The 26,605-nt window shown below is 43.1% G+C and overlaps 2 protein-coding genes across 22 annotated transcripts in view; one reads left to right on the top strand and one right to left on the bottom strand.

Moving 5' to 3' along the window:
- Positions 1 to 26,605, bottom strand: part of LOC142160072 (uncharacterized) — a 1,559,230-nt gene that overhangs the window by 482,658 nt on the left and 1,049,967 nt on the right. The gene's annotated exons all lie outside the window — the stretch shown is intronic.
- LOC142160088 (uncharacterized) overlaps positions 1 to 26,605 on the top strand; it is a 101,194-nt gene that overhangs the window by 10,678 nt on the left and 63,911 nt on the right. Inside the window, exons 3-7 of one of the 2 annotated variants that reach the window (XM_075215019.1) lie at positions 13,938 to 14,129; positions 14,209 to 14,338; positions 14,458 to 14,555; positions 14,691 to 14,802; positions 17,728 to 18,669. In XM_075215019.1, coding sequence (XP_075071120.1) covers positions 13,938 to 14,129; positions 14,209 to 14,338; positions 14,458 to 14,555; positions 14,691 to 14,802; positions 17,728 to 18,669 — 1,474 coding nt within the window. Of the gene's footprint in view, positions 1 to 13,937; positions 14,130 to 14,208; positions 14,339 to 14,457; positions 14,556 to 14,690; positions 14,803 to 17,727; positions 18,670 to 25,509; positions 25,586 to 26,605 lie in introns of those variants that run through there. The other variant, XM_075215016.1, reaches the window with a different exon arrangement.

The raw sequence follows: 26,605 nt of genomic DNA, 5'->3' as shown, positions 1-26,605 counted from the left end.
GTCTAAGAGGGTTGTCTGATTGAGCAGGAGGGAGTCATCTAAGCGCCACTTTCCCCGTGGTGGTGATGTTTTAAGGAGGTCTAGGATGAGGAACACCCCCGAGTGGTCAGTCCATGTGAGTGGAGTAATGCCCGCCTGAGTCACATTGGGCGTAAGTGCATGGGATACGTGTATCATGTCTATGCGGGAATACAGGTAATGAGGGGTAGAGTAATGGGTGTAATCCCTAGTATCTGAGTTATAGAGCCGCCAGGAATCATACATGCGGTGATGAGAGAGCAGTGTGGCTAAGGAGGTTGATTTTAAAGAAGTGGGAGAGCCCCCCTGGGAGGAAGAAGGGGAAGACCTATCCAGAACAGGATCGAGGGTCACGTTAAAATCGCCACCCACTATCGCATGACCTTGCGCCAACCGTTCAATGCATTTAAAAAGTCTGATGAAAAAAGGTTTCTGTTTCTAGTTAAGGGCATAGACCGAAACCAGAGTTACAGGGATAGATCGAAGGGTACCACCCACCAATATAAAGCGACCCTCCGGGTCTGTATAAGTGTTGGAGTGCAAGAAGGGAACCTTACTGTGGATCAGTATAGCAACTCCCCGCTTCTTGCAGTGCGCCGAGGCTAAGAAAGTCTGAGAAAACTGCTTACCCTGAAGCTGAGAGTGGACTCCAGTGAAGTGCGTCTCCTGGAGAAAAACAATATCCGCTTTTTCTCTCCTACAGGCTCCCAGCAGCATTGTACATTTACAAAGGGTGTTAAGGTCGTTAACGTTGATCGAGAGCCATAGCACTGGAAGAGTGTTACATCCCAGCAGCTTGACTAATACGGGGGTAAAAAGGGGTAAATTAGTAAACCGTCCTTGAGAGAAGAGAGAAGATGAGGGAAGGGATAAAGAAGGAAAGACGAGAGAAAAGAAAGGAAAGAGAGAAGAAAGAGGGAGCCCATATTGTTATTTGAATACAAATAACAATAAACAATATCAAAGGGTGCGTGGGGGGTGGTCCTGTGTATGGAATGAAATGAAATCAGGACCATAGACCCACATAAAGTCTTAATATTACTTCTTTTTTTTTTTCTTAACTAACCATAAAACAGTGTGCATTAACAACATATTAGCATTAGAAGTTTAAGATTCTATATCTTTAGGGGAAGGGGGCAGGGGAGGGGAATAAAAGGGAGGGAAGGGGGGTAGAGGGAACAGGGATCACCTTACCAAGAAAAAACACAATAGGTCATAGCAGCAACAGGATAATTCAAGTAAACTCAGTGGCAAGTAAATACCGCTATCAATATTCCAACAAACTAGTAACTTGAAGAAACTGGTGTAAGGTGAAGAGGAATACAAGGAGCTCAGGGCTCCAACCCGTATAGGAAGTCCACCTGCGAAGACAAAACATATACAAAGCAAAGAACCAGTGACAATAACAGACACATCATTGTGGCGTAGCATCTCTGGCTTTGCAGCGGGAGGAACGGGACCCATCTGGTTGTGGAGGTGCTGATCGTTGAGCCTTCGGAGAGCCGGTCTATGAAGCAGTCGTCACGGGAAGGATGTCCAATTTAGCTAATAGTTCCTGTCCTTGGTCCACCGTTTTGATGTAATGAGATGAGTTGGCTGCAAACACCTGAAGTTGAAACTGAAAACACCAACGATACCGGAAATTATGCTGTCGCAGAATCCTAGTGACAGGCTGCAGATCTCTCCGTTTCTGAATTGTGGAGGGAGCAAGATCCTGAAACAGCTGGATATCCATGTTCCGGAAAGAAAGAACAGATAGATCCCTAGTCGCAAAGAGGATGCAATCCCTTGTGCGGAAATAGTGCATGTGCACAATAATATCCCGAGGAGGCAGGCCACTGGCAGGACTAGCCCGAAGGGCCCTATGAGCACGGTCCATCATAGTCAGTGTCCGAGGGCTCCGGGAGGATATGTTGAAAAAGGTCTTTAAGAAAAGCCTGAAGGTCCGCCGGGGAGATTTCTTCAGCCACATTACGGATATGAATATTGTTGCAACGAGACCGATTCTCAGAATCCTCCTGCTTTTCCTTGAGGGTCTCAACTTCACTACGAAGACGGGTAAGTTCGTTGTCCATCGTAATTTGTGAGCGGCAGAGATCGTCTGTTTTTGTCTCCAGCGCGTCCGATCTGTTGCCCAGTGAAGTTAGTTTGGTTTTAAAGTCATTAACTTTACAAAGTTCTTGGTGGAATGTTTGTTTGACCCCTTCCAGCCGACTGGTCATCACAGCTTGGATCTGTGGGTCCAGCTCGACATCAGAGAGCGGCTGAGAGCCGGGCGATTCTGTACGAGCCGGAGGCGGGGAAGACTGCTTATTCTTTGAACCAAAAAAGCTAGCAGAGGACACTTTCTTTGGTTTGTTGGACATGATGGAAAAGCTGAGAACCGACAGCCAGTTAAGAAGGATGAGGGAGACAGAGAAAGGCTGGGATGAGGACAGAAGGTTATGGGAGGCACACTTTTACATTGGTTAGTATGATAGGGGTCTTTCTCGGTCTTGCATGAGTGGGAGAGGTCACATATTCAGCGTCCAGATGAAGGCCAGCAGGTGGATGTTGGCGCCAATGAGGAAAAACCCCACCTGCCAGGCAGGTTAGTAAGCGCCAAAGCTTGATAGACGCTATAGAGGATAGCAGTTGGTGTACTCCTAACAGCTCTGGTTTCTTGCCTATCAGATGCTGTCAGCGTAGCACTTAAAGCAATATAGCAGGATCTTTTATACAGGAGGTATTGAGATGAAATTAAGAGGCCGTGATTTGACCAACAGCTCCAGAAGCTGGTCTGTGAAATGTCACTGGACCATCATGTAGACATTAGCTAGATAGAAATAATTGCAGCAGCAATTAATAGTAGATGTAGTGTATTTCAACCGCCACAAGAGGGCAGTATTGTTCCACGAATGAATGAAGCAAAGCAGATCAACAGATTTAAATGCAGTGCAGCTTGATAGAAGGCAAGGTAAGTGGAGTGGACTCAAATGGTGACAGGCTAGGATGAGGTACCAGGGGAGCACCAGCAGGGACACAGGTACCACAGAATGTGCAGAGGCAACAGGCCCCGTGGCACGATCGACACCACACAACTGGCCAGGGAAAATGCAGTGAGTGTTGATACTCATTGCGCCAGCATACAGTAGGGGTCCTCAGCACTGTCCACACAGCCAGTAAGGGGATGAGAAGCTGCAGACGAGGCACCAGGGGGGTCCAATAACAGCCACTTCTCCAGGCGTACCCCGACTTTGCAGGCCAGCAATCCACAATCGCCACTCTCGCCCAGCCGTCCCCTGGAATAGTGGATAGGCACTACCCCTCGCCACTTGACTCTCTTGTGGCCCGGTATCTGGGTCAGAATTTAACTGTCCGGTGGGTTCCATTGGCCCCGCCCACCGGACATAGGAGTCACACAGCGCAAATGCCACTTGAGGTCCGGCGCCTGGACCGGAAGCAGGCCTGTCCCCAGCGGCGCTCACCGTCTAGCGAGAGGGAGCCCACAGGCAATAGAGAGGGGAGAGTGGTCAACTGGGCAGCCCAGCACAAGTGCCGCACAGTCGCCCACAAATCAGCCAGTGAGGGCGATGTCAGGTTGGGCGGTGCAGCAGCACAGTTCTGGAGTTCCGGTGCCACCATCAGGTGCACGATGGCTTCTTTGTTGCCCAGCGAGCCAGCAGAGAGGTCCTAGGGGATGGGTGACCCCGTATTTTACAGTCCACTTTAACAACTGGACGGAGCTCCCCGCAGGCGTGACTCTCTAGACCACGCCCCCGCCATGCAGTCTCTATTTGCAAACATTTGTGATACAAAATGGGTCGTCCTGAAGAGCTCAGTGACTTCCAGTGTGGTACTGTGATAGCAAAAAACAGAAAAATACCCCTGATATGGCGCCATCATAATACCAGTGAAGGTAAATGGGATAATGGGAAAAGACTGAATAAATATCAATTTCCCAATAATGTATTGGACAGAAGACAAGCTGCTGCATAAACTAAGTGGCTGCGCCCACCAACATGCAGAAATAACAACAAAAAACGAATGCAGCGCTCAAATCTAACTGTCTCCCAATATGGGCTAATGAAGCATAAATAGCAGATCACGAGTGGTCAAATATATAAAATAGTATTTAATATCACAATAAAATCATACATATAATACCTATTGATGCTTGAGTGGTAGTTATAGGGGGAAAAGTGTACAAAGACCATGTCACAGTGCACTGTGACATAGGATGATGTAACAATTCAAGGACTATAGAAAACCATGTTGAATGGTACTCATGAGTCTGAAATAATAGAACCACAACGCTACTATGGAAATGATGTATAACAGCTGTATACCCTGTAGCCGATATTGTGGTCAAAAAATGTTATGAATTGAGCATTGCTTTACAATTTCCTCCCAGACAAAAAGGATGCTGATTATTGCCGTAGTCATTAGTCCACATATAATGGTAAGCTTCTTCCGATGAGTAATAATATCTATATGGCCATATATATAGCTCCGTACGGAGTAAAGATGATCTGAAGCCCCAGCTTCCAATTGGCTTTATAGTATTAGTTAACCATGAAAAATATATTCCACTTCATACCCCATAGATGGAGAAAGACACATAAATGAGTAAGATGTGTTATAGTACTCACTGTCTCTGATTGTGAATACGTTGCGTCGTTCCACACACCCGTTAGATTTATACCATTAGAGAATCATCTCCTTAGGATCGCTGTGTGTCCGATGGTTATAAATTGGAGTCCCACTCCTTCATGATGCAGACTGAAATCGTGGATGAATAGTAGTGCAGCCTTTTAGGCTTTAGCGGGATACTCTCACGAATAACTTCACGCACTGCATCAAATGATGGTACTTGTATAATCTGCGGTTCACAGCTACGTGTGTAACCGCCTCACCTACAACTAACTGTGGTGAAAATAAACTCCAAACGGAGAGAGGGGTATGGAGAAAACGTAGAACTCCAACAAAGACAATTGTTTGTCCACTTTCAGATTGATCCCGTGATGTCAACTCCTGTGTATGATGAGTGGAATAGAGCCGGCAATTGAAGCATATAAAAAATAAAAACAGCACAATACGGTACAAAATGTGATGAGAGACCAATTAAGTAGTTGACTCTATACCCCAAAGACATAGTCTTTGTACACTTTTCCCCCTATAACTACCACTCAAGCATCAATAGGTATTATATGTATGATTTTATTGTGATATTAAATACTATTTTATATATTTGACCACTCGTGATCTGCTATTTATGCTTCATTAGCCCATATTGGGAGACAGTTAGATTTGAGCGCTGCATTAGTTTTTTGTTGTTTTTTTTGTGGTACTGTGATAGGATGCCACCTTTACAATAAGTCGATTAGTGAAATTTCATCGCTGCTGGATATTCCACGGTCAACTGTAAGTGATATAAGAAAGTAGAAGCATTTAGGAACAACAGCAACACAGCCGCGAAGCAGAAGACGACAAGAACAGAGCGGGGTCAGCGACTGCTAAGGCACATGGTGCGTAAAAGTCACCAACGCTCTGCTGATTCCATAGCTGAAGAGTTCCGAATTTCCACTGACATTAATGTAAGCATAAGAACTGTACGTCGAGAGCTTCATGAAATGGGTTTCTGTGGCCAAGCAGCTACATGCAAGCCTCACATCACCAAGGTCAATGCCAAGCGTTGGGTGGAGAGGTGGAAAGCACACCGACACTGGACTGTGGAGCAGTGGAAACGTTTTCTTTGAAGTGATGAATCGCGCTTCTCTGATTGGCAGTCAAATGGGAGAGTCTGGGTTTGTCAGATGTAGGTTGAACATTACCTGCCTGACTGCATTATGCCAACTGTGAAGAAGGAATAATGGTATGGGGCTGTTTTTCAGGGTTTGGGCTAGGCCCCTCATCTTCAGTGAAGGGAAATCTTAATACTTCAGCATACCAAGTCATTTTGGACAATACTATGCTTTCAACTTTGTGGCAACAGTTTGGGGAAGGCCCTTTTCTATTCCGACATGACTGTGCCCCAGTGCACAAAGCAAGGACTACAAAGACATGGTTTGATGAGTTTGGTGTGGAAGAACTTGACCTGTCCGCGCAAAGCCCTGACCTCAACCCCATCGAACACTAAGGGGCCTACCTGTATTACCTTTCCCCTACTGGCCTTCCACCCCATAATTCAGGTACCTCAGAAATATTTAGTGGAAAGAGAACTAGTCCTACTTAATATAATCTCTGAGGCAAGTGAGACACACCCAGCACTCCGTTTCATCTAAAACCTTACCCACCCAAAAATGATAATCATTCTCATGGATGCCCGCTTGAGTCCAAATTATTACTGGACTGAGCTGAATGCACCTGTCTTTAACTATGGGGTCAAAATACTTACAGACACAATACTTCTCAGACAATAACCCCTAACAATATCTCCGAGCTCTAAGGTTAGCAGATTTTTTCTTTTACCCCTGAATTGAATAGCGTAATTGGCTGGACTGATTATGCCAACAACTTCATCATCATCATCATCATCATCATCATCATTTATTTATATAGCGCCAACATATTCTGTAGCGTTTTACAATTGAAGACAAACACAGTAAACTAATAAATAAACTGGGTAAAATGGACAAAGAGGTGAGAAGGCCCTGCTCGCAAGCTTACAATCTATAATCTACAACTTCTCCTTCATCCCCACCTCCTCAATATCCCTACCTGAACCAGTCTCTATCACCTGTTCACCATTGAAAGAATTGACCGTTCTGAAAAGAGAATGAGATGAGAGAAACACCGGACAGGGAGAAACAGGAAAACCGCAGCTCCATGCTGGATAACGGTCATTGCAAAGTCCTTGGCTCAGGTGTTGTTAACTGCGATCTTGGGTCTCTCGGCACAGATTCACGAGTGTCGTTCTCGGCTGTAGTTTGCACCTTCTCCGGGTGTGTACTCCTCTGCAGTGGGTGGAATTGGTACTAGTGTCTCTCTGCTACACCTTGGGATGTGATGCTGGTCGTCAACACTTCGCACCTGTCTGTCAAACAACTTGAGTGTAGGAAATAACAGTCCATGACATACTCTCCCAGTCCAACTTCATAACAGTTAGTATAACGTATCAGGAGACAGTGTTTTGAACGTCCATTGTTGCTGTCTCACTATTTGCTTTTCTTTACAAGATTTTGAACAGTCTCTCAATTACGAACTCAGATTTTAAATAGTCTCTACATTATAAACTCATCTCAGGGAAAGTCAAAAGTATTTTCAAAAGGTGACAGGTTAAGAGGAGATTTAGGAGTGATTCTGATAGTGGGGAGGACTAGTGGCCAAAGCTTCCGGCCACTCCAATCTAGTTTCAACCATCACTCTATTCAATTCGTTCAAGATAGTACGGTTTACTCTATTTTCCCACTTACTTGTGGCTGATAAAGAGTATGTAACTTACTATCACTGCTCATACATTATACCCATTATCTAAAAGCTCTTACCAGTAAGAATGAATACCACTATCCCCTTCTATATAACTCTAGGGCTACCACATCTACTAACAAAAGTCTTGAATATGACACAGCAATATTAGAAACATTTGAATAAACCTTTACCTAGATATATTTCATCAGTACACCAGTATATACTTGAAGATCCTGCAAGGTGGCAACTGGATGAAGTTGATTTGTTTTACCTGGAGAAAGTCCATCTGTAGGAGGGGTATGGGATGGCTCTATTGGTGTTGTCTTCTTGACACTGTCTCAATCTAGTAAGACAGGACATTGCCTTCCCACTAGCCTGAGAAGAAACTTCTGATGCACACCCTTATGCTCTTACCAGCTTGCACATACCTTCCTTACCCAGCTGAGTCAGACCATGTGCTGTCTCAGCTAGGCCTAGAAGATGCACTCTGGGAGCCACAGGCCTACCTCATCCATCTCTCCAGAGTCCAGGGGACTCCTGACCACATCCCTTCACCTTCCAGACCTGCAGGGAAAACAAATCTTATACTAATTCTTGTGTGTTTACGATTTAGAAAAAAAACAAAAACGCAAAAAAAAACACATTGATTTGTAAGTTGTCATATGTAAACCTGCCGCCCATGTGACAGCTCCGTCTGCCTTGTTATTAACGTCATGTCTGTGCAGGCTTTAAACTGGCTAACAATACCTTCTGCCAACTCACATGCCATTTTCAATCCCACAAATTCAGCTTCTTGGCTAAGTGAGGAGGGCAAAGGGGTCAATTTTTATAGCACCTTCGTCAATTATAACAACATCCAGCACACGTCTGTCTAACTATGAAATGTATAAAACATGAAAAGTTTACATTTTCTAAAGGTTTTCACTTATGTCAGGTCTTGTGGAAAAAATCTTAAATCAAATGTCCCACACACAGAGATGCAGATCTGTATGTCTGCCTAATTCTCCTTCAGCTAGTCTCCTGTCTCCTTCCACCCTTTGTGCATCTACAGGCTCACTTTGTACACTTTGCTCAGGAGACAAAAAGCAGATACCACATGCAATGTATAAAACATGAATCACATTTCCACAAAACTCTTGCTTAAAATCAGCAGCCTCTATAAGCATACAAACAAAACTTTAAGCTACTTTTGTGACTGTCAGTGTAATGTGTGTATGCCTAATTCTGTCCGTTGTCAAAAATGTCTTAGCCCCGTGGGTGAGCCAATATCTCCAGTATTGGACCTTTGTCTGGCATGGCTGTGATCTATCCCCTTGCAACCTCATGTCCTGTTACCGAGAAATGAATGAACAAGTCTTTAGTTTCAAACACTGATGATAAAAACAAATCAGGATACAGCAAAACTATTTTTTATACTGCATCCCTATTTGGTTGAAAAAAAAATTAAAAACAGTCATGCCAGGCCTGTGTCTAAAATAATGAGGTTGCCTATAACCCTTTGGGACAGTGTCTACGTATTTTGTATCTCTTTATAAGAAAAGAATGAGATACTGACAGTTAGAGATGTAAAGAATGGGAAAGGGGACAGCAAAGAATAATAATAACGAAATGACTTGCAGAAACAGAAAAGGAGATTTACAGCAAGATGACAGCTGGATTGGGCACTACGGGGAATTGGCTCTCAACTATTCCACTAATCCCCTTGACTCTTAACTAATCTATGACCCCTCCCCCGTTCTTATTAAATTTAACAGGGAGTTACATCACCCATCCAACCCAGTGTCGTCCATCAACTCGAAAGGAGCCCAGTATCTCTGATTATAATAACTATACAAGTTATGATGGACTCGTGATTATAATAGAGAAGTGCAAAATTAACCCTTTGTGAAGCATACTCTGTATCTCCCATGTGTGTCTTCCTGAATACATAAAACAACATTACAAGCAGAGTATATACACATTTCATTTAACTAATAAATCTCAACCAATTAAGTTATCATGGGCCACTGCAGTTAGAAGAAAGAGTGTTACAATGACCCATTGTTAACTTGTCTTTTAAGGGGACATTTTGTATTTCTCCAGCAATCTCCATTAATATTAAATATATCTCTGGCTGTTCTGGTCTACAAAAGAGAAAAATAAAAGTTAGTATTAGAGACAAACAAAATATTTTCATTACTTTCAATCCTTATCATTAACCCACAACAGAAACACAAAACACACACAAAAAAAACCTCAAGACTGCCTTCATTACTTTGTGACAACAGTTTCTTATGCAGAAAAAGTCCCAATCAGCTGTTATCTACAGTCCTTTGTATTGTTCTAAGGCTATATAACCTCATTGCAGTCAGAGTCAATTTACTTAGACCATTTGTCTCAATACAATGGATATCTCTCTCACCTACTCAATAGCACATACATATGAAACCTTTTTCCTTCTAGGATTTCTCAATCTAAAGCTGGGTACACACTACACTGTTTTCATCCAATAATCGGCTCAAACAGCCGACATACGACAGCTCGTTCAAAAGTCGGGTCAGTGTGTGCAGTGACACGATGGTCGAAAGTCTGCTCAAATGGACGATTATCGCCTCATTTGGTTGGCCGTACCGTTTAATATTTTCGTTCCAATCTCGTTTCCGTTGTGTAGTGTGTATAAACTTCCGACCGATCCACAACAGTGAGTACAAAATTACAGTCATTGCTCACGACAACATGGCTGTAAAAAGTCGCTAAAGGGACGTCCGCTCTTCCCTTTATCGTCCTAAACAAGGCTGTGTGTATGCAGTCCATGGACCGAGCGATCGGATCATCGATCGCATGTAAAATCGCTCTGCATAAAAAATTTCTGTAGTGTGTACCCAGCTTAAGCCATTACATGGACACAACAAATTTCTTTTATACACTTCTTTTCCCTGGCTGCACTTTTATGAATGGAATAAAAACAAAGGTTTCTTCAGACTGTTTGAAAACTGGTCTCACAAGTTTCAATTGCTGACTTTTTTTTCCTAGATTCAAGCACACACCATACACAAACACAAAAGAAAATATACATTTAAGTTATTCATCTTTAAACCTGAACAATTACACACTTAATACAGATTATCAGTTATATTTGCTATTTTCATAAGTTTTTTTTTTTTTATTTTATTCGGTTTATACTTTCCTGTTTGCGCTCGCTTGGCTTTGGTAATTACCGCTATGCACGCTATCCTGCTACATGCTCCATTACTGTTGCCACAGTTTTAAACAGTCTTAAGCTTAATTCTCAGTTTTCACAAATATTTTATCACTAACCTTACTCAGTACCTATTGATAAATATTATCAACCATGGAAGAGGGTTTCACACATTCATCGGTCATCTTGACCCACTGATCATAGTATACCATTGTATACTTACCTTTACTGTATGCCATTGCATACAAAACTTTACTGTATACTTTATACTTAACTTTACTGTATACTTTACTGTATGCCACTGCATACTTACCTTACAATCTCTACTCACAAACACAGACCCTATCGGGCCTACTTTGACGTGTACGTCTATCATATCGGCCATCTCACACATTTGTTTAGCATCCATGTGGAAACAGTGCAAAACTCCTGTATCAGATTTGTGGTGTCCGTGGACGAATTCCGTAAGCTGCACCCACTCACATCTTCTCAAGTGGGTACAACTTAACAATTCATGGGATGATAAGCGTACACAGAGAGGACCCCTAACACAGAAATATCAACCTTGCAATATCCTGCCTTTCCTGTTGATGAATACTCAGCCTTTCTAGCGGATTTCCTCCACCTGCTCACAATCACTTGTAACGTATGTAAAACGTGCGGTCGGACCGCGCAGCGTACAGATACTAAGCTATCTGTATACCACGCGATCACAATTGCGATTGGTCACGAAATTACTCTGCTTTCGTAAACAAAGTATACCATCTTTGTATACCCTTCCTTGGTTCTCTTTTATACCCTGTTTCGTCAAATAGCAACCGGCATCAACCTTACTTTATCTTCACAATCACACAATTCACATACAGCTTTGTTTTCTGCACAGAAAAATACTTTCCCAAATGGCTGTATTAACTTCTCAGAGGTTTTAACATTTTATTTCACTATAAAATACAACAGGACTATCAATACAACTGTTTAATCATGCAGCAATACAGGGAAGCATATGCGTACACTAAGCAAACTAACCACGTTTAAAGCGCAATATGGCATGAAAAAGAAACAATATTTTCTTTCTTGTCCTCACTAGCACCTCATAGATTACACAAAGTGGATATTCGGTTTAGCAACACTGGATGATATAAAGGCATAGAAATATTTGCACACCCGTATATGACGCATCTCCCACCCTTTGTTGGTAATCTCAAATCCGTAGGTTTTGCGAATCCTTGAGCAGTGTAGTGCCTTTTCGAGCCCCCAAACTATTAAGTTCATTTTATCGCTTACCAATAAAACATTGTCCAATGTGATTATTGTGGTTCCAAAGCACAAACATATTTAATTGCAAAATATAGCAGGATTTACAGTAAGCCATTACTATGTATAAAAGTTATTACAGTAAAGCAGCAAAAGTATAAAAACACTGAATACATTACATTTTTGCTAGTGCTTCATCTGGGCCCATGATAAGATAATCATGTCTGCTGTAGTCAGGGTAAGAGATCTAGCTGGGGAAAGCAGCTTGATTATATCCAGTTTCAGTATTAAAAAAACTACCGATGATGTCACTATGTACACAAGCATCACGTCTAGGGGTCTTCATTGGCTCAGGGTTAATGATGTTTCAGTTGCCTGCTAATCATAGGTTAATTCAAAGGATTCCTCTGATAAGGTGTGACCACCTAACCCCCAACAGCTGATCACATGCTGTGCCTAGGGAACTGATTTAAACCAGTTTCCCTCAACCTATCAGCTTTCCAAACACAATGTCATTTTGATCTTTTATCTTCCATAACTAGTGATCGCAGGAAGCAATCGCAAAGCCAAAAGTAGCGGATTCCAGATAGTAATGTGCAGATCAAAATGACATTATACATTTCCTATATCCTGAGCCTTAGATACCTTTAATATATTATCATTTATGTATAAACAATCTATAATGCATTTTACTAATAAATAAATGTGGATTAAAATCTTTATAAATGTGTGTTATTTACGAGTGTAAGTGCGAACGTAAATGTGTGTTATTAATTCATGTGATTGCGTCATAACACGTGGCGTATTAATCTCAATCGCACGGTAAAACAATATTAATCAATTTGGTTTACTTCATCCAATTATTTGACTTCCACAGAAGCCATTTGTGGAGCTTTGCGTTTCCACTCCTTCTGTTCTTAGCTGTTTTATGGTTGAGTGTTCTTGTTTGATTATTTCAGTATTATGCCTTTTAATTTTTAAAAAAACTGAGGAATCAAAGTGTAAGGGCCTAGAGGCGGAGGAGCAAAGTTCAAACACATTTTAGTGTAGAATTAGTACCTTACTCCTGCACAGCGCTCTCTTTCCCACGTGGTTAAGCAGTGTCCTCCAATGGATTCAGAAAAATAGATTTTATAGTGAGTATAAAAATCCTCTTTTTTGGCCCATAACTCCCAAGTTGCTGGACATCCTGTGATAAAACAAACCTTGAGGATTATTAGTTGCAGTTACTGGTGGCCAGGTCCTTGGAAAGATCGACAATTCTATCTTCACCATACATAGTACTCATCCAAATCTCCCAAGTAAATAGCTTTCTTTCTTCTGGATTTCCAGGAGCGGATTACAACATAACACATATCAGATCCACAATCAGCAGTGTCATTTAGAAAGTTGCTTCCCATTAAAAGTAAGCAGCAGATAAACACTGTAGGTCTCTTCCTCTGCTACGACTAGGGGAGAAAACCTGTCTTTCTACCAGGAATATTACATTGGAAGTACCATCCATGGAATTTGCTTTGTTTCATTGGTCCAACCTCAACACAATCATTTTTATCTCCTATTACCTTTATCATTACAAATATCCAATGTCTTCCATATATCCTTGTTAGTTTTACTTTTTGCAACATGACTCTCAAAGCCATACCTGTGGGTGATGAACAAGAACTCAAAATCTGTTTCATTCTTGAGTCTACAAGTTCCTGGGACAAACTATTTAGTGGATTGATCAAGATATGACCCCAAAGAACACTCTTGGATAAAAGCATCCAATGCCCTATTAAACCTAACAGAGGGGATCCAGAGGTAAACAATAAGTGGTGATGGTGGGGTATTATAACTAACCTGCCACCTCAGGTGCTGTGTCCCTGTTTGTGCCCACTTGTGTTAGAATAGTTATTACATTGACTCACCCGGTGTGTGCCTGTGACAAGTGAGCATGTGTTCAGACACATTATCAGGTTGTCTTAGTGTTTGTTCTGCTTTGTCAGCTTTCTAAGAACATTCATTCTTGACACTATATGATTTTATCATAATCATATAGTGTGATGGATCTGTGTACTAATGAAGAGTGTTGTGCTGAATTTTTCCTTTCAATACACAGGGTTACACAGTAGTGAAAAAGACATCTGGTGATAGTGAGACACCCAGCAGCCATCCCTGTGTGTCGGGAGGATTGAGCAGGACCCAGAGCCCCATCACGGTGCCTCCACCTCACTCGCTGATACATGAGAGAGACAATGACCAGAAGATCCTGGAACTGACCAACAAGATCATTCAGCTGCTGACTGGAGAGGTGACTGCTGGGAATGGGACATTATACAGTAACACCAGGGGATGTGTCTGGGTGATGACTGTATCATTGTGTGTGTCAGGTTCCTATAAGGTGTGAGGATGTCACTGTCTATTTCTCCATGGAGGAGTGGGAGTATTTTGAAGGACACAAGGATCTGTATATGGATGTGATGATGGAGAATTATGATGATCAGAACCTCACATCACTGGGTAAGAGGAGATTTTCATTTAATTTAAAGGAGAGAACAGTTTTGAGGGTCACCTGGAGTCACAATATCTGATCATCACAAATAAACATACATTATTCAGTCACTGTGTGTCTCCTACAGATGGATCCAGTAACAGAAATACCCCAGAGAGATGTCCCCGTCCTCTTTATTCACAGGATTGTACAGAGAAAAATCACAGTATCCCACAGGAGTATCAGGTAGATGGAATTTTCGGTCATGCCAAATACAAAAATACCAAAGTGGTCTAATACACTGTCATGCTACTGTCTAATCTCAATTATTGAAATCGGTCATTGTTAAAGTGTTATTTTATTGTTTTATGCGTTGATTAGGGTGAAGACCTGACTGATATTAAGGTAGAAGATATAAAGGAAGAAGAAGAGACGTATGTGAGGGGTGATCAGCAGTGTAAGGAGGAGGAAATCCCTTCAGATATCAGCACAGGTCAGTAATAAACACTTATAACAGAAAAGAGTCACATATTCTCCTTGTTCAGTCACTACAACAATCTCTTATTCTACACCCTCCTCTGTCAGTACAAACTAATGAGGAAATATATCTGCCCAGTGGGGGAGTCAGGAGCCATCAGCCCCTATTAGACTCCTGCTCTCCTCCTCACATCATATCATTGTGTTACCAGCCCAGAGATCTGACCAGTCTCCTCCCCACACTCTCTGGTGATTCTCATACATCAGGAGCCATCAGCCCCTATTAGACTCCTGCTCTCCTCCTCACATCATATCATTGTGCTACCAGCCCAGAGATCTGACCAGTCTCCTCCCCACACTCTGGTGATTCTCATACATCAGGAGACATCAGCCCCTATTAGACTCCTGCTCTCCTCCTCACATCATATCATTGTGCTACCAGCCCAGAGATCTGACCAGTCTCCTCCTCACACTCTGGTGATTCTCATACATCAGGAGTCATCAGCCCCTATTAGACTCCTGCTCTCCTCCTCACATCATATCATTGTGCTACCAGCCCAGAGATCTGACCAGTCTCCTCCCCGCAGTCTCTGGTGATTCTCATACATCAGGAGCCATCAGCCCCTATTAGACTCCTGCTCTCCTCCTCACATCATATCATTGTACTACCAGCCCAGAGATCTGACCAGTCTCCTCCTCACACTCTCAGGTGATTCTCATACATCAGGAGCCATCAGCCCCTATTAGACTCCTGCTCTCCTCCTCACATCATATCATTGTGCTACCAGCCCAGAGATCTGACCACTCTCCTCCTCACACTCTCTGGTGATTCTCATACAACAGGAGCCATCAGCCCCTATTAGACTCCTGCTCTCCTCCTCACATCATATCATTGTGCTACCAGCCCAGAGATCTGACCAGTCTCCTACCCACACTCTGGTGATTCTCATACATCAGGAGCCATCAGCCCCTATCAGACTCCTGCTCTCCTCCTCACATCATATCATTGTGCTACCAGCCCAGAGATCTGACCAGTCTCCTCCTCACACTCTCTGGTGATTCTCATACATCAGGAGCCATCAGCCCCTATTAGACTCCTGCTCTTCTCCTCACATCATATCATTGTGCTACCAGCCCAGAGATCTGACCAGTCTCCTCCTCACACTCTCTGGTGATTCTCATACATCAGGAGCCATCAGCCCCTATTAGACTCCTGCTCTCCTCCTCACATCATATCATTGTGCTACCAGCCCAGAGATCTGACCAGTCTCCTCCTCACACTCTGGTGATTCTCATACATCAGGAGCCATCAGCCCCTATTAGACTCCTGCTCTCCTCCTCACATCATATCATTGTGCTACCAGCCCAGAGATCTGACCAGTCTCCTCCTTACACTCTCTGGTGATTCTCATACATCAGGAGCCATCAGCCCCTATTAGACTCCTGCTCTCCTCCTCACATCATATCATTGTGCTACCAGCCCAGAGATCTGACCAGTCTCCTCCTTACACTCTCTGGTGATTCTCATACATCAGGAGCCATCAGCCCCTATTAGACTCCTGCTCTCCTCCTCACATCATATCATTGTGCTACCAGCCCAGAGATCTGACCAGTCTCCTCCTCACACTCTCTGGTGATTCTCATACATCAGGAGCCATCAGCCCCTATTAGACTCCTGCTCTCCTCCTCACATCATATCATTGTGCTACCAGCCCAGAGATCTGACCAGTCTCCTCCTCACACTCTCTGGTGATTCTCATACATCAGGAGCCATCAGCCCCTATTAGACTCCTGCTCTCCTCCTCACATCATATCATTGTGCTACCAGCCCAGAGATCTGACCAGTCTCCTCCTCACACTCTCTGGTGATTCTCATACATCAGTACAGGGGGTTTCAGTCTCTTATTCACAGAACCTAAACCTAACATAGCGATAAAATCACTGACCATTGTGAAGAGACCCCGTTTTACCCACCATCCTCCCTGTACACCACCACATGTGACACATGATGCCCACAACCAAGTGCCCTTACCCACTAACCTCCTTGAGAATTACCATGTGACATTACCAATGATCATGTGAATGCTGGGATGGTAAGAATACCTTTTTATGTATAATTCATTACTGATTACATTGAGATTCCTCTGAATTAATGATATGCCTGCAAACATAATTAAATGTTAAAAGCACCAGGGACTGGTGATCCTGTGGGGAAGTTGTCTGCTACCAATGAGACTACTTGTCTGATGGTGCTGGCCATAGGGTGCTATGTGTTGGTTATATCTTTAGGGCTGTGGTTTGCTTGGGGTTGTACAATGTCGCTATTACTCTGCAACGTGGCTGAGTCTGTGCTATCTGCTGGATATGTTCAGCTTGCACATTGTGACTGGGGCCATGGAATGGAGCTTGGGTTAGTTTCACGTTGAACCTGATCAGCCTTTTGGGTCTGAGAAATGTGGCAGAAGGATATCACTGTGGCTGCGTCTATCCAACGTTCCTGGCAATGGGATTGTATTATATTGTCAGCTAATTTGTACACATTCAACAAGCAAGTCTCATTTGATGGTTTACATTTATATTAAGGTATCATTAACAATAAAAGGGTGTCTTGTGTTTATTCGTGACTACTCCCTGGCCTGTTGTACTCACTCAAACTAAAACAAATACATGTTTGTGTTTAGTTTAATGATGACTTTTCATTAATTCGGGCAATAATATTACATCATAACATAGAGCATAAGATTAAAGCTAGTGTAATCTCTTAATTCTTCATTCACAAATTCACTGAATGTATACAAATGTTGGGTTATTGCATCCAATCTCTTATTTTTATAAAACAATCTATTGTGCAGAAATGTGTAACACAATATATTTATTTTATTCCCAGCAGAAGGACGAAACAGCGAATATAACTTGAAAAAACATCTCATTTTATCTACAGATTCCAAAAAAGATGATAACTACTCACAAGATTCACCAGGAGAAACCCCTATTACCCCAATTATACAACCAGTTCTTCCTAATTTAGATATTTCTCCCGATCAATCTAATCATGAGAAGTGTTCTTCAGATAATGCAGATCTTGTTACAAATAGTACCTATACAGCTGATAAAAAATTCCCCTGCTCAGACTGTGGGAAATGTTTTACGTTCAAATCACAGCTTATCCAACATCAAAGAGTTCACACAGGTGAGAAGCCATTTTCATGTTCTGAATGTGGGAAATGTTTTACAAAGAAATCAACTCTTATTGAACATCAGAGACTACACAAAGGCGAGAAGCCATTCCCATGTTCTGAATGTGGGATATGTTTTACAAAGAAATCAACTCTTATTGAACATCAGAGAATTCACAAAGGGGAGAAGCCATTTCCATGTTCTGAGTGTGGAAAATATTTTACAAGGAAATCACATCTTATAACACATCAGAAAGTTCACACAGCTGAGAAGCCATTCCCATGTTCTGAGTGTGAAAAATGTTTTCCAAGTAAATCACATCTTATTACACATCAGAAAGTTCACACAGGTGAGAAGCCATTCCCATGTTCTGAGTGTGGGAAAAGTTTTACACAGAAATCAAATCTTATTGAGCATCAGAGAGTTCACACAGGTGTGAAGCCATTTGCATGTTCTGAGTGTCGGAAATGTTTTACATATAAATCACATCTTATTACACATCAGAGAGTTCACACAGGTGAGAAGCCATTCCCATGTTCTGAGTGTGGGAAATGTTTTACACAGAAATCATCTCTAATTACACATCAGAAAGTTCACACAGGGGAGAAAACAATTCCATGCTTTGAGTGTGGGAAATGTTTTACAAGGAAATCATATCTGATCACACATCGAAGGGTTCACACAGATGAGAAGCCATTTCCATGTTCTGTGTGTGGGAAATATTTTAAAGAAAAATCCCACCTTGCTGGACATTCATGCAGTGGAAAAACAGCGAGCTGAGAGAATTATATGAGATGTAATTGTAGTAATATTTGAGGTACCATTATTTTATTATTGAAAATGATACAAGAAAGCTAAATACATTTCATTTCCATCCATTTTAGGAGACACTGCAACTATAGGGATGTAGAGTCAACACTGGAGCTGGGCACATATTAGTTAACTAGTTATTGGACAAGCTTATCCCCTCTATATCCCATCTCCGAAAGATACTCAAGATTTTAACTAAGTGCCCTGGAGTTTGGGTGCTTTTCATAGGGCTGCTTATGGCAGCTGAGCATTTTTCTTTTATTTTAACCTATTATTCATTATTCTGCTTACCTTTGCTGTGGCGGTGCCAGTTTACCGATCGGGAGGCAGCATTGTTAGTGACTGTGGCAGTCGTTCCCCTGGGTTTGGAAATACTCACGAGAGGTTTCTGGTCCACCGCAGCACTTCAGGGACACGAGGGTCCGATCACAGTCATGTTATCAGCCAGTGCGCTCCCTAGTTTATTGGCTCAGTGGTTCCTCCTCCCCCTAAGATTATATGGTGGAAACCTTGGCACATTAATGGGCCAGACCACCCTGTGACGCATTTGGCGAAGATCAGACGGCAACACCGCTGTAAGGGATGTTCAAAAATGCTCCTTTATTAGACGCTATGAAGTGCTGTATTGCCTTCCCTACTTAATGGAGTGTAATTTAAATCTTCAGGGTTACACTCTATTCATAAATCATTTACTATCCACCCATATATCTGGACGTATGTCATCAACATAACGCAGCCAGAGGTTGTTTCCTCATTTTATTACATACTGGTATAATAGTATACTAATCCTTACTAATATATAATTCCAGCTAATTGCTGGAGATCTAATACAAGAACTGTGACACTTACATCATGTTTGCAGTTGCTCTGTAATTGAAGCTGTGAGACCGGTCATATAATGAGATCTGGGACCTCTGTTACTATCTCACTGGGTCCAGAACTTGTCAGATTAGGTTTTCCTGGTAGAAATGTTCCTGGTAAATGTATCCCACATCTCCTTACAGCAGCCGGATGTCTTGTTCTTCTACATAATAAGAACCTATCTCACCTGCTCTTTAGACTAGAATCAGAGAGTTATCCTTATTTATTTCACTGAAATCCTGACAGTTCAGTTGTTTAATATATTGGAGAAATGATATTGTGTTAGGACATCATGGGGCCCAGAAACCTGATGGCTGCCGGTCATGTTATAAACCAGTAATGTCCATTATGTGCTTCGGACTTCCGATATTCCCAGCAGAATAATGACTACGGACGTGAGCAGGATAATACCCGGTAATGAGAGGAAACTACAGGATCATCATGTGATACGTAGAATCAGTAACACAATATCCTCTGGTTTGTGTGTATTCTGTAATGCAAATAATAAAGTGTGTCGGATACATTTGTTACTGGTGTTGTATGGTCACTGTATCCGAGGGGGTATGAGGTCGTTTAAAAACACTAAATGATATTTTTAGACTTTTACATATGTTGTACCAGCACTAAAATTATAGTAAAATGCACGAGATTAACACCATACTATACTATACTATACCATACTATACTACACCATACTATACTATACTATACTACACCATACCATACTATACCATACCATACTATACCATACTATACTACACCATACTATACTATACCATACCATACCATACTATACTATACTACACCATACCATACTATACTATACTACACCATACTATACTATACTATACCATACTATACTATACTATACTACACCATACTATACTATTCCATACCATACTATACTATACTATACTACACCATACCATACTATACTATACTACACCATACCATACTATGCTACACCATACTATACTATTCCATACCATACCATACTATACTATACTACACCATACCATACTATACTATATTATACTATACTACACCATACTATACTATACTATACCATACTATACTATACTACACCATACCATACTATACTATACTACACCATACTATACTATACTATACTACACCATACTATACTATACTACACCATACTATACTATACTACACTATACTATACTATACTACACCATACTATACTATACTACCATTTTACAATTAACCCCTTTATTTACGGTTTACTCCTAAATCACTGCTCCATTTAGCCTTATTTATATCCTATATTACCATGTAAAAGAGAAGACATCTGGGCTGTTTTTATTATATTCTGAACTTTTGTGTGTGTGAAGCTGTTTCTTACATTGCTCATAGACCGTATGTGTAGAAGGTGTAACAGTACCTCTGATGATGTGTGTGTGTGTGTGTGTGTGTGTGTGTGTGTGAAGCTGTTTCTTAATAATATACATAAGAACACTCCCTAATTAGTGGATTATCCAATTAGAATTTAGAGTAATAATATAAATCTATCTGAATGGTGCACCCGAATACTTGAAACATGAATGTACATAGAAAAAGAGAAACAGACGTATGTAAGGAGGCACTCCAGGGTGTTCAATCACGGTGAAAATCATAGATTTTATTGGTAGACATTAAAAAATTATATTTCTGGTTTCAAAAACATCGCAAATTAGAGGCAAAAGTGATAATGTGAAACGCTAAAAATTGTGTATAGTGTTAAAAAATGCAATGACTTTGTTGTCTCCTGTATTTTTCAAATAAAAAAAACTTTAATTTGTGTCTTATTTCTTCACTCTGCTTTATATTATCACACTTGGTGGTCTGTATTAGTCTTCTTTATACACTGGAGAAAAATATAATTATATTATTAAAGTTCATCCATCAAAGATATCGGGTTATTTAGACTGAATGTAAGAACGGAGGAATGATGTCGGCCAGCGTAGAGTCTAATGTGGTGAGAGTGGGTTGGGAGAGTTTAGTAAGTGGAATATGTTGTGGTTAAAGGGGGGGCAGCTCCGTAGTGATTGGTCCATGGCGATCAGACAACCCAGAAAGCAGTAGGGGTGTCATGAAGCATATGCTCTATATGATACAGTATTGGTGATAGTGGGTGGGGCAATGTTTTTTCAATTGGCGGCTATGATGCTGCATTTACTATGTGTCTGACTAATTATTGTGACTGGAGAGGGGTATCGGGGATGGGCCTGTGCAGCAGTGTGTATAGTACGGAGGCAGGCATGCTAATGTCAGTGATGGATAGTATAAGAGAGTGGACTTCTTGCCAGTAACAATGTATTTTTGGGCATGCCCACCATATATGCAGCAGGGTGTCTCGCTGACCACAGGCCCACCAACAGAGATCTGAGGAATTGGTTAAAACGAGTGAATACAGGAGGAGACCCAGTAGCATCAATAAAAGATTTTGTGAATGTTCTGTTTTACTCATTCCTTCACGTTTAGAACCTCCTCTGCGTCCCGCTCCCCCACCAATTCATGGGGGTCTTTGGGGGGCTGATTATGTTGAAACAAAATTTGGTAGATAGTTGAGAAGAGGCCTTTGGTCTAGAAGGAACCGCAACAAACAGTTTCCAGCGGTGAGCGGTGCTCAGTGGCTAAGGGGAGCTTCAGGGAATTAAAGTAGTGTCTAAGTTGGAGGTATTGATAAAATACCTGGTTGGGAAGCTGTGGGGTGGTACTGAAGGCGGCAAATGGTGGAAAAATGTGCACGGGGGCTAGTTCCCGCCTAAATAACAGGTTCGATGATCTTGTCCCAGAGGGAACGCATGTGAGTTCCAAAGTGGGGCGAGCAACGAGGTACGTGTAGCCATATCCCATATAGAGGGGGGAGAATTTGACCGTTGGGATGTGATGATGATGATGTGGTAGACTGCCTTAGTTCTCTGGTTTGGGGTTGTCCATAGGATGGAATATGGTGAGTAAAAGGATAGTAAGTCTGATCCTATGTGCGTCCACACTTTTGATGTGGCGGGGACTGCCAGGCTAGACATTGGGAAAGGTGAGTAGCCAGGTAATATGTCCACAGGTGGACCCCCGGCCCTCCCGAAGTCTGGTCTTTATGGAGAATCCGCATTCGTGTTCTAGGTTTTCACCCGGCCCAAATAAACTTTGTCAATGATTGTTGTAGGTTCCTCAGGACGTGGGTGGGGACATGGATGGGGAGAGTCTGCCAAGTATAGAGCAATCTAGGGAGTACATTCAGTTTAACATTAACTATGCGCCCAAACCATGAGGTAAGGTGCTTGGTCCAGTGAGTTAAATATTTTTTGATGGAGTCTATGAGGCGGGGGATGTTGGATGTATATAATTGGGGGTAGGTTTTAATGAGAAATATTCATGAGTATTTAAGCTTTTGAGGTTGCCATCGAAAGGTGTTATCTGCTTTGAGGGACTGTATTAGATGAGAGGGCATATTGAGGTCTAGAACTTCGGATTTATCTGCATTTATTTTGGAGTTAGATAATTTGCTGTGTTTGGATTTCTTGAAATAAGTTGGGCAAGGAAATATGGGTGTTCGTGATTGTCAAAATGACGTCATCCGCATATAGCGCTATTTTGTGGTCGCAGGTACCTGTGTTGATCCCTGTGATATACGGGTTCCGCCTTATGCGAGCTGCCAAGGGCTCCATAAACAGTGCATAGAGCAGGGGCGATAGCGGGCAGCCTTGGCGAGTCCCGTTATAGATAGTGAATGGGGCAGAGGAGAAGCTGTTTGCTAGCATTGTAGCCGTGGGATTGTGGTACAGAGCTACTATGGGGCACATTTATCGGGAAAAATGAGAAATACTTATCAATCCTTATCGCATGGATAAGAATTGATGTATTTCTCAAATTTATGAAAAACGGATCACAGAAGCAGCAGTTCCGAAAAACTCCCGTTTCTGTGCAAAAAAAAAAATCATACTTACCCGCCTCTTCGGAAGTGCGTCTCCGGGTCTTCTCCTCGGTCTCTTCATTCTTCAATTGCGCATGTGCAGTTCCAAGAACTGCACATGCGCACAAAGATCCCCGCTCTGTCTCTGCAACTATCGTTGCAAAGAGAGAGCTGTGACAGGGAGGGATCATGTGATCCCTCCACACATGCGCTGTCCAGGTCTGCTCTTCGGCTGGCGTACATTAACATGACAAGTTCCCGAAAAAAAAACCGATCAGGAGTGCAAAGCAGCGATGCACCTTAAATAAATTTGCGGAGGGCACATCGGGACCTGATTTCCACGGTAAGTGCACAATAGTGAACTACCGTGATTTCTTAAATATGCCCCTATGCCTCTACAGAAGGCTCCCTGTATCACTATGCTCACTAACGTGAGCTGTATGAACAGCCAGGGAACTCTATCAGATACTTTCTCAGCATCCAGGGCGACCACCAGAGCAGGGAGAGACGATCGGGATCCAAAATGTATCAAATCAATGTCTTATGTTATTGACTGAGGCCTGACGATTGGGTACGAATTCCACCTGGTCGGGGTGGACCAAATAGGGAAGCACTCTACCAAGCCTATTGGCAAGAATTTTCACAAAGACTTTTAAGTCAGTGTTTAGCAGTGAGGTCAGTCTATAACTGCCAGCATCTGTAGGGTCCCGATCTGGCTTAGGAATCACCAGTACTCCCGCTCTGGCGGTGGCCCCGTTGAACGTCTAGCTGGCTAGCATAGCATTAAATAGGCCTAGCACCATGGGCACAAGAGACCTCTTACATTTTTATAATATTGACCAGGGATCCCTCAGGACCAGGGGCTGAGCGTCTCTTGAGCGCTTTGATACCAGCAGTTATTTCTTCTGATTTTTTGTCCTCATTTGAGGATTCTAGTTGGGTGCCAGTGAGTTTTGGGAGATGGCAGGTTTGGAGATATGCATTAAGATCAGTTTTATGTTTATGTTATTATATGTAAGTGGATTCAACTGGTGTTTAAGGACTTCAGAGGATACGTCACCATTTGTGTCATTATGGTGTACATACTCGATACATCCCATTACTGACCACCCTGCCTGCTTTAATCTCTTACACCCAACATATTGTTTGTTTCAATATCAGTGCACTGATTTATTTTACCTGCTTGGGTCAATATTCAATACGTATATTTGAAATGTATATTGAATGGGCTTTGTAATAAGTACTTGTTCATACTATACTTATCCTCACAAACCAATACATACATTGATACAACCCTTTCATAACCTACTGCACATGGGAAAACCTGTTCTTTAACAAAACTTGTTCTATTTGGGGGTTGGGACCACTCTCCTCCTCTGTTCCCATTGGCAGCACACACTCATATTACTTACAAAACACTTTTGTATGGTGTACAGGGTCACTTATTGCTGGTAGATTATAAAGAGGCATAATAGTCCCGAAATCTTTCAGCTATATGTCATATAGCTCAAAGAAGAGAAGTAATGTGACCACATGGGACATAACATGGAGGAATAATATATATATATAATGAGGTAATAACAGGCAGACAAGAAGTAATGCACCATATGGGACATAACATGGGGGAATAATATATATATATATAATGAGGTAATAACAGGCAGACAAGCAGCAGTAATGTCACCATACACAGACATAGAGGACAGATAATAAGGGGACATCAGACACTGTAATGAATGAAGAATAAAGACAGGGACACTCTGCTCAGTCCCCACTTACACTAATAAAGGACTCCAAGTAGAACTACAAGTCCCAGCAGTTGATCAGTATTATTATCTGCCCAGCCTTCCTGCCCCAGTGCGGTCTCTATCATTACCCGGACGAGGAATATGCTGCACGCATGACTTCCGGAATGTGCGGTCCACCAGCTTCCGGCTGCGGTCCAAAGACCGGAAGTGACTTGTTCCATACCAACATCCGGGTGCCCGTGTAGTAGGAGGGTTTAAAGAAAAGACTTTGTTGTGTCTGTCAGCTGGTAATTATATTATTGTTATTATACGGGAGAAAATACTGTGGTGTCATCATGTTATTATTATATAGGGGGGGCAGACTGGTGGTGCCCCCTGTTCTCCTCTCTCCCTGTGCCCCCTGTTCTCCCCTCCCCACCCCTGTGCCCCCTGTTCTCCCCACCCCTGTGCCCCCTGTTCTCCCCTCTCCCTGTGCCCCCTGTTCTCCTCTCTCCCTGTGCCCCCTGTTCTCCTCCCCCCACCCCTGTGCCCCCTGTTCTCCTCTCCCCTGTGCCCCCTGTTCTCCTCCCCACCCCTGTGCCCCCTGTTCTCCCCTCTCCCTGTGCCCCCTGTTCTCCTCCCCCCACCCCTGTGCCCCCTGTTCTCCTCCCCCCACCCCTGTGCCCCCTGTTCTCCTCTCCCCTGTGCCCCCTGTTCTCCTCCCCCCACCCCTGTGCCCCCTGTTCTCCTCCCCCCACCCCTGTGCCCCCTGTTCTCCTCCCCCCACCCCTGTGCCCCCTGTTCTCCTCCCCCCACCCCTGTGCCCCCTGTTCTCCTCCACCCACCCCTGTGCCCCCTGTTCTCCTCCCCCCACCCCTGTGCCCCCTGTTCTCCCCCCACCCCTGTGCCCCCTGTTCTCCTCCACCCACCCCTGTGCCCCCTGTTCTCCTCCACCCACCCCTGTGCCCCCTGTTCTCCTCCCCCCACCCCTGTGCCCCCTGTTCTCCTCCACCCACCCCTGTGCCCCCTGTTCTCCTCCACCCACCCCTGTGCCCCCTGTTCTCCTCCACCCACCCCTGTGCCCCCTGTTCTCCTCCCCCCACCCCTGTGCCCCCTGTTCTCCTCCACCCACCCCTGTGCCCCCTGTTCTCCTCCCCCCACCCCTGTGCCCCCTGTTCTCCTCCCCCCACCCCTGTGCCCCCTGTTCTCCTCCACCCACCCCTGTGCCCCCTGTTCTCCTCCCCCCACCCCTGTGCCCCCTGTTCTCCTCCCCCCACCCCTGTGCCCCCTGTTCTCCTCCACCCACCCCTGTGCCCCCTGTTCTCCTC

Source organism: Mixophyes fleayi, chromosome 6, assembly GCF_038048845.1.
Source record: "Mixophyes fleayi isolate aMixFle1 chromosome 6, aMixFle1.hap1, whole genome shotgun sequence".
Lineage (NCBI taxonomy): Eukaryota > Metazoa > Chordata > Amphibia > Anura > Limnodynastidae > Mixophyes > Mixophyes fleayi.
The sequence above is the reverse complement of the archived record's forward strand: the minus strand, read 5'-3'. Positions and strand labels throughout refer to the sequence as shown.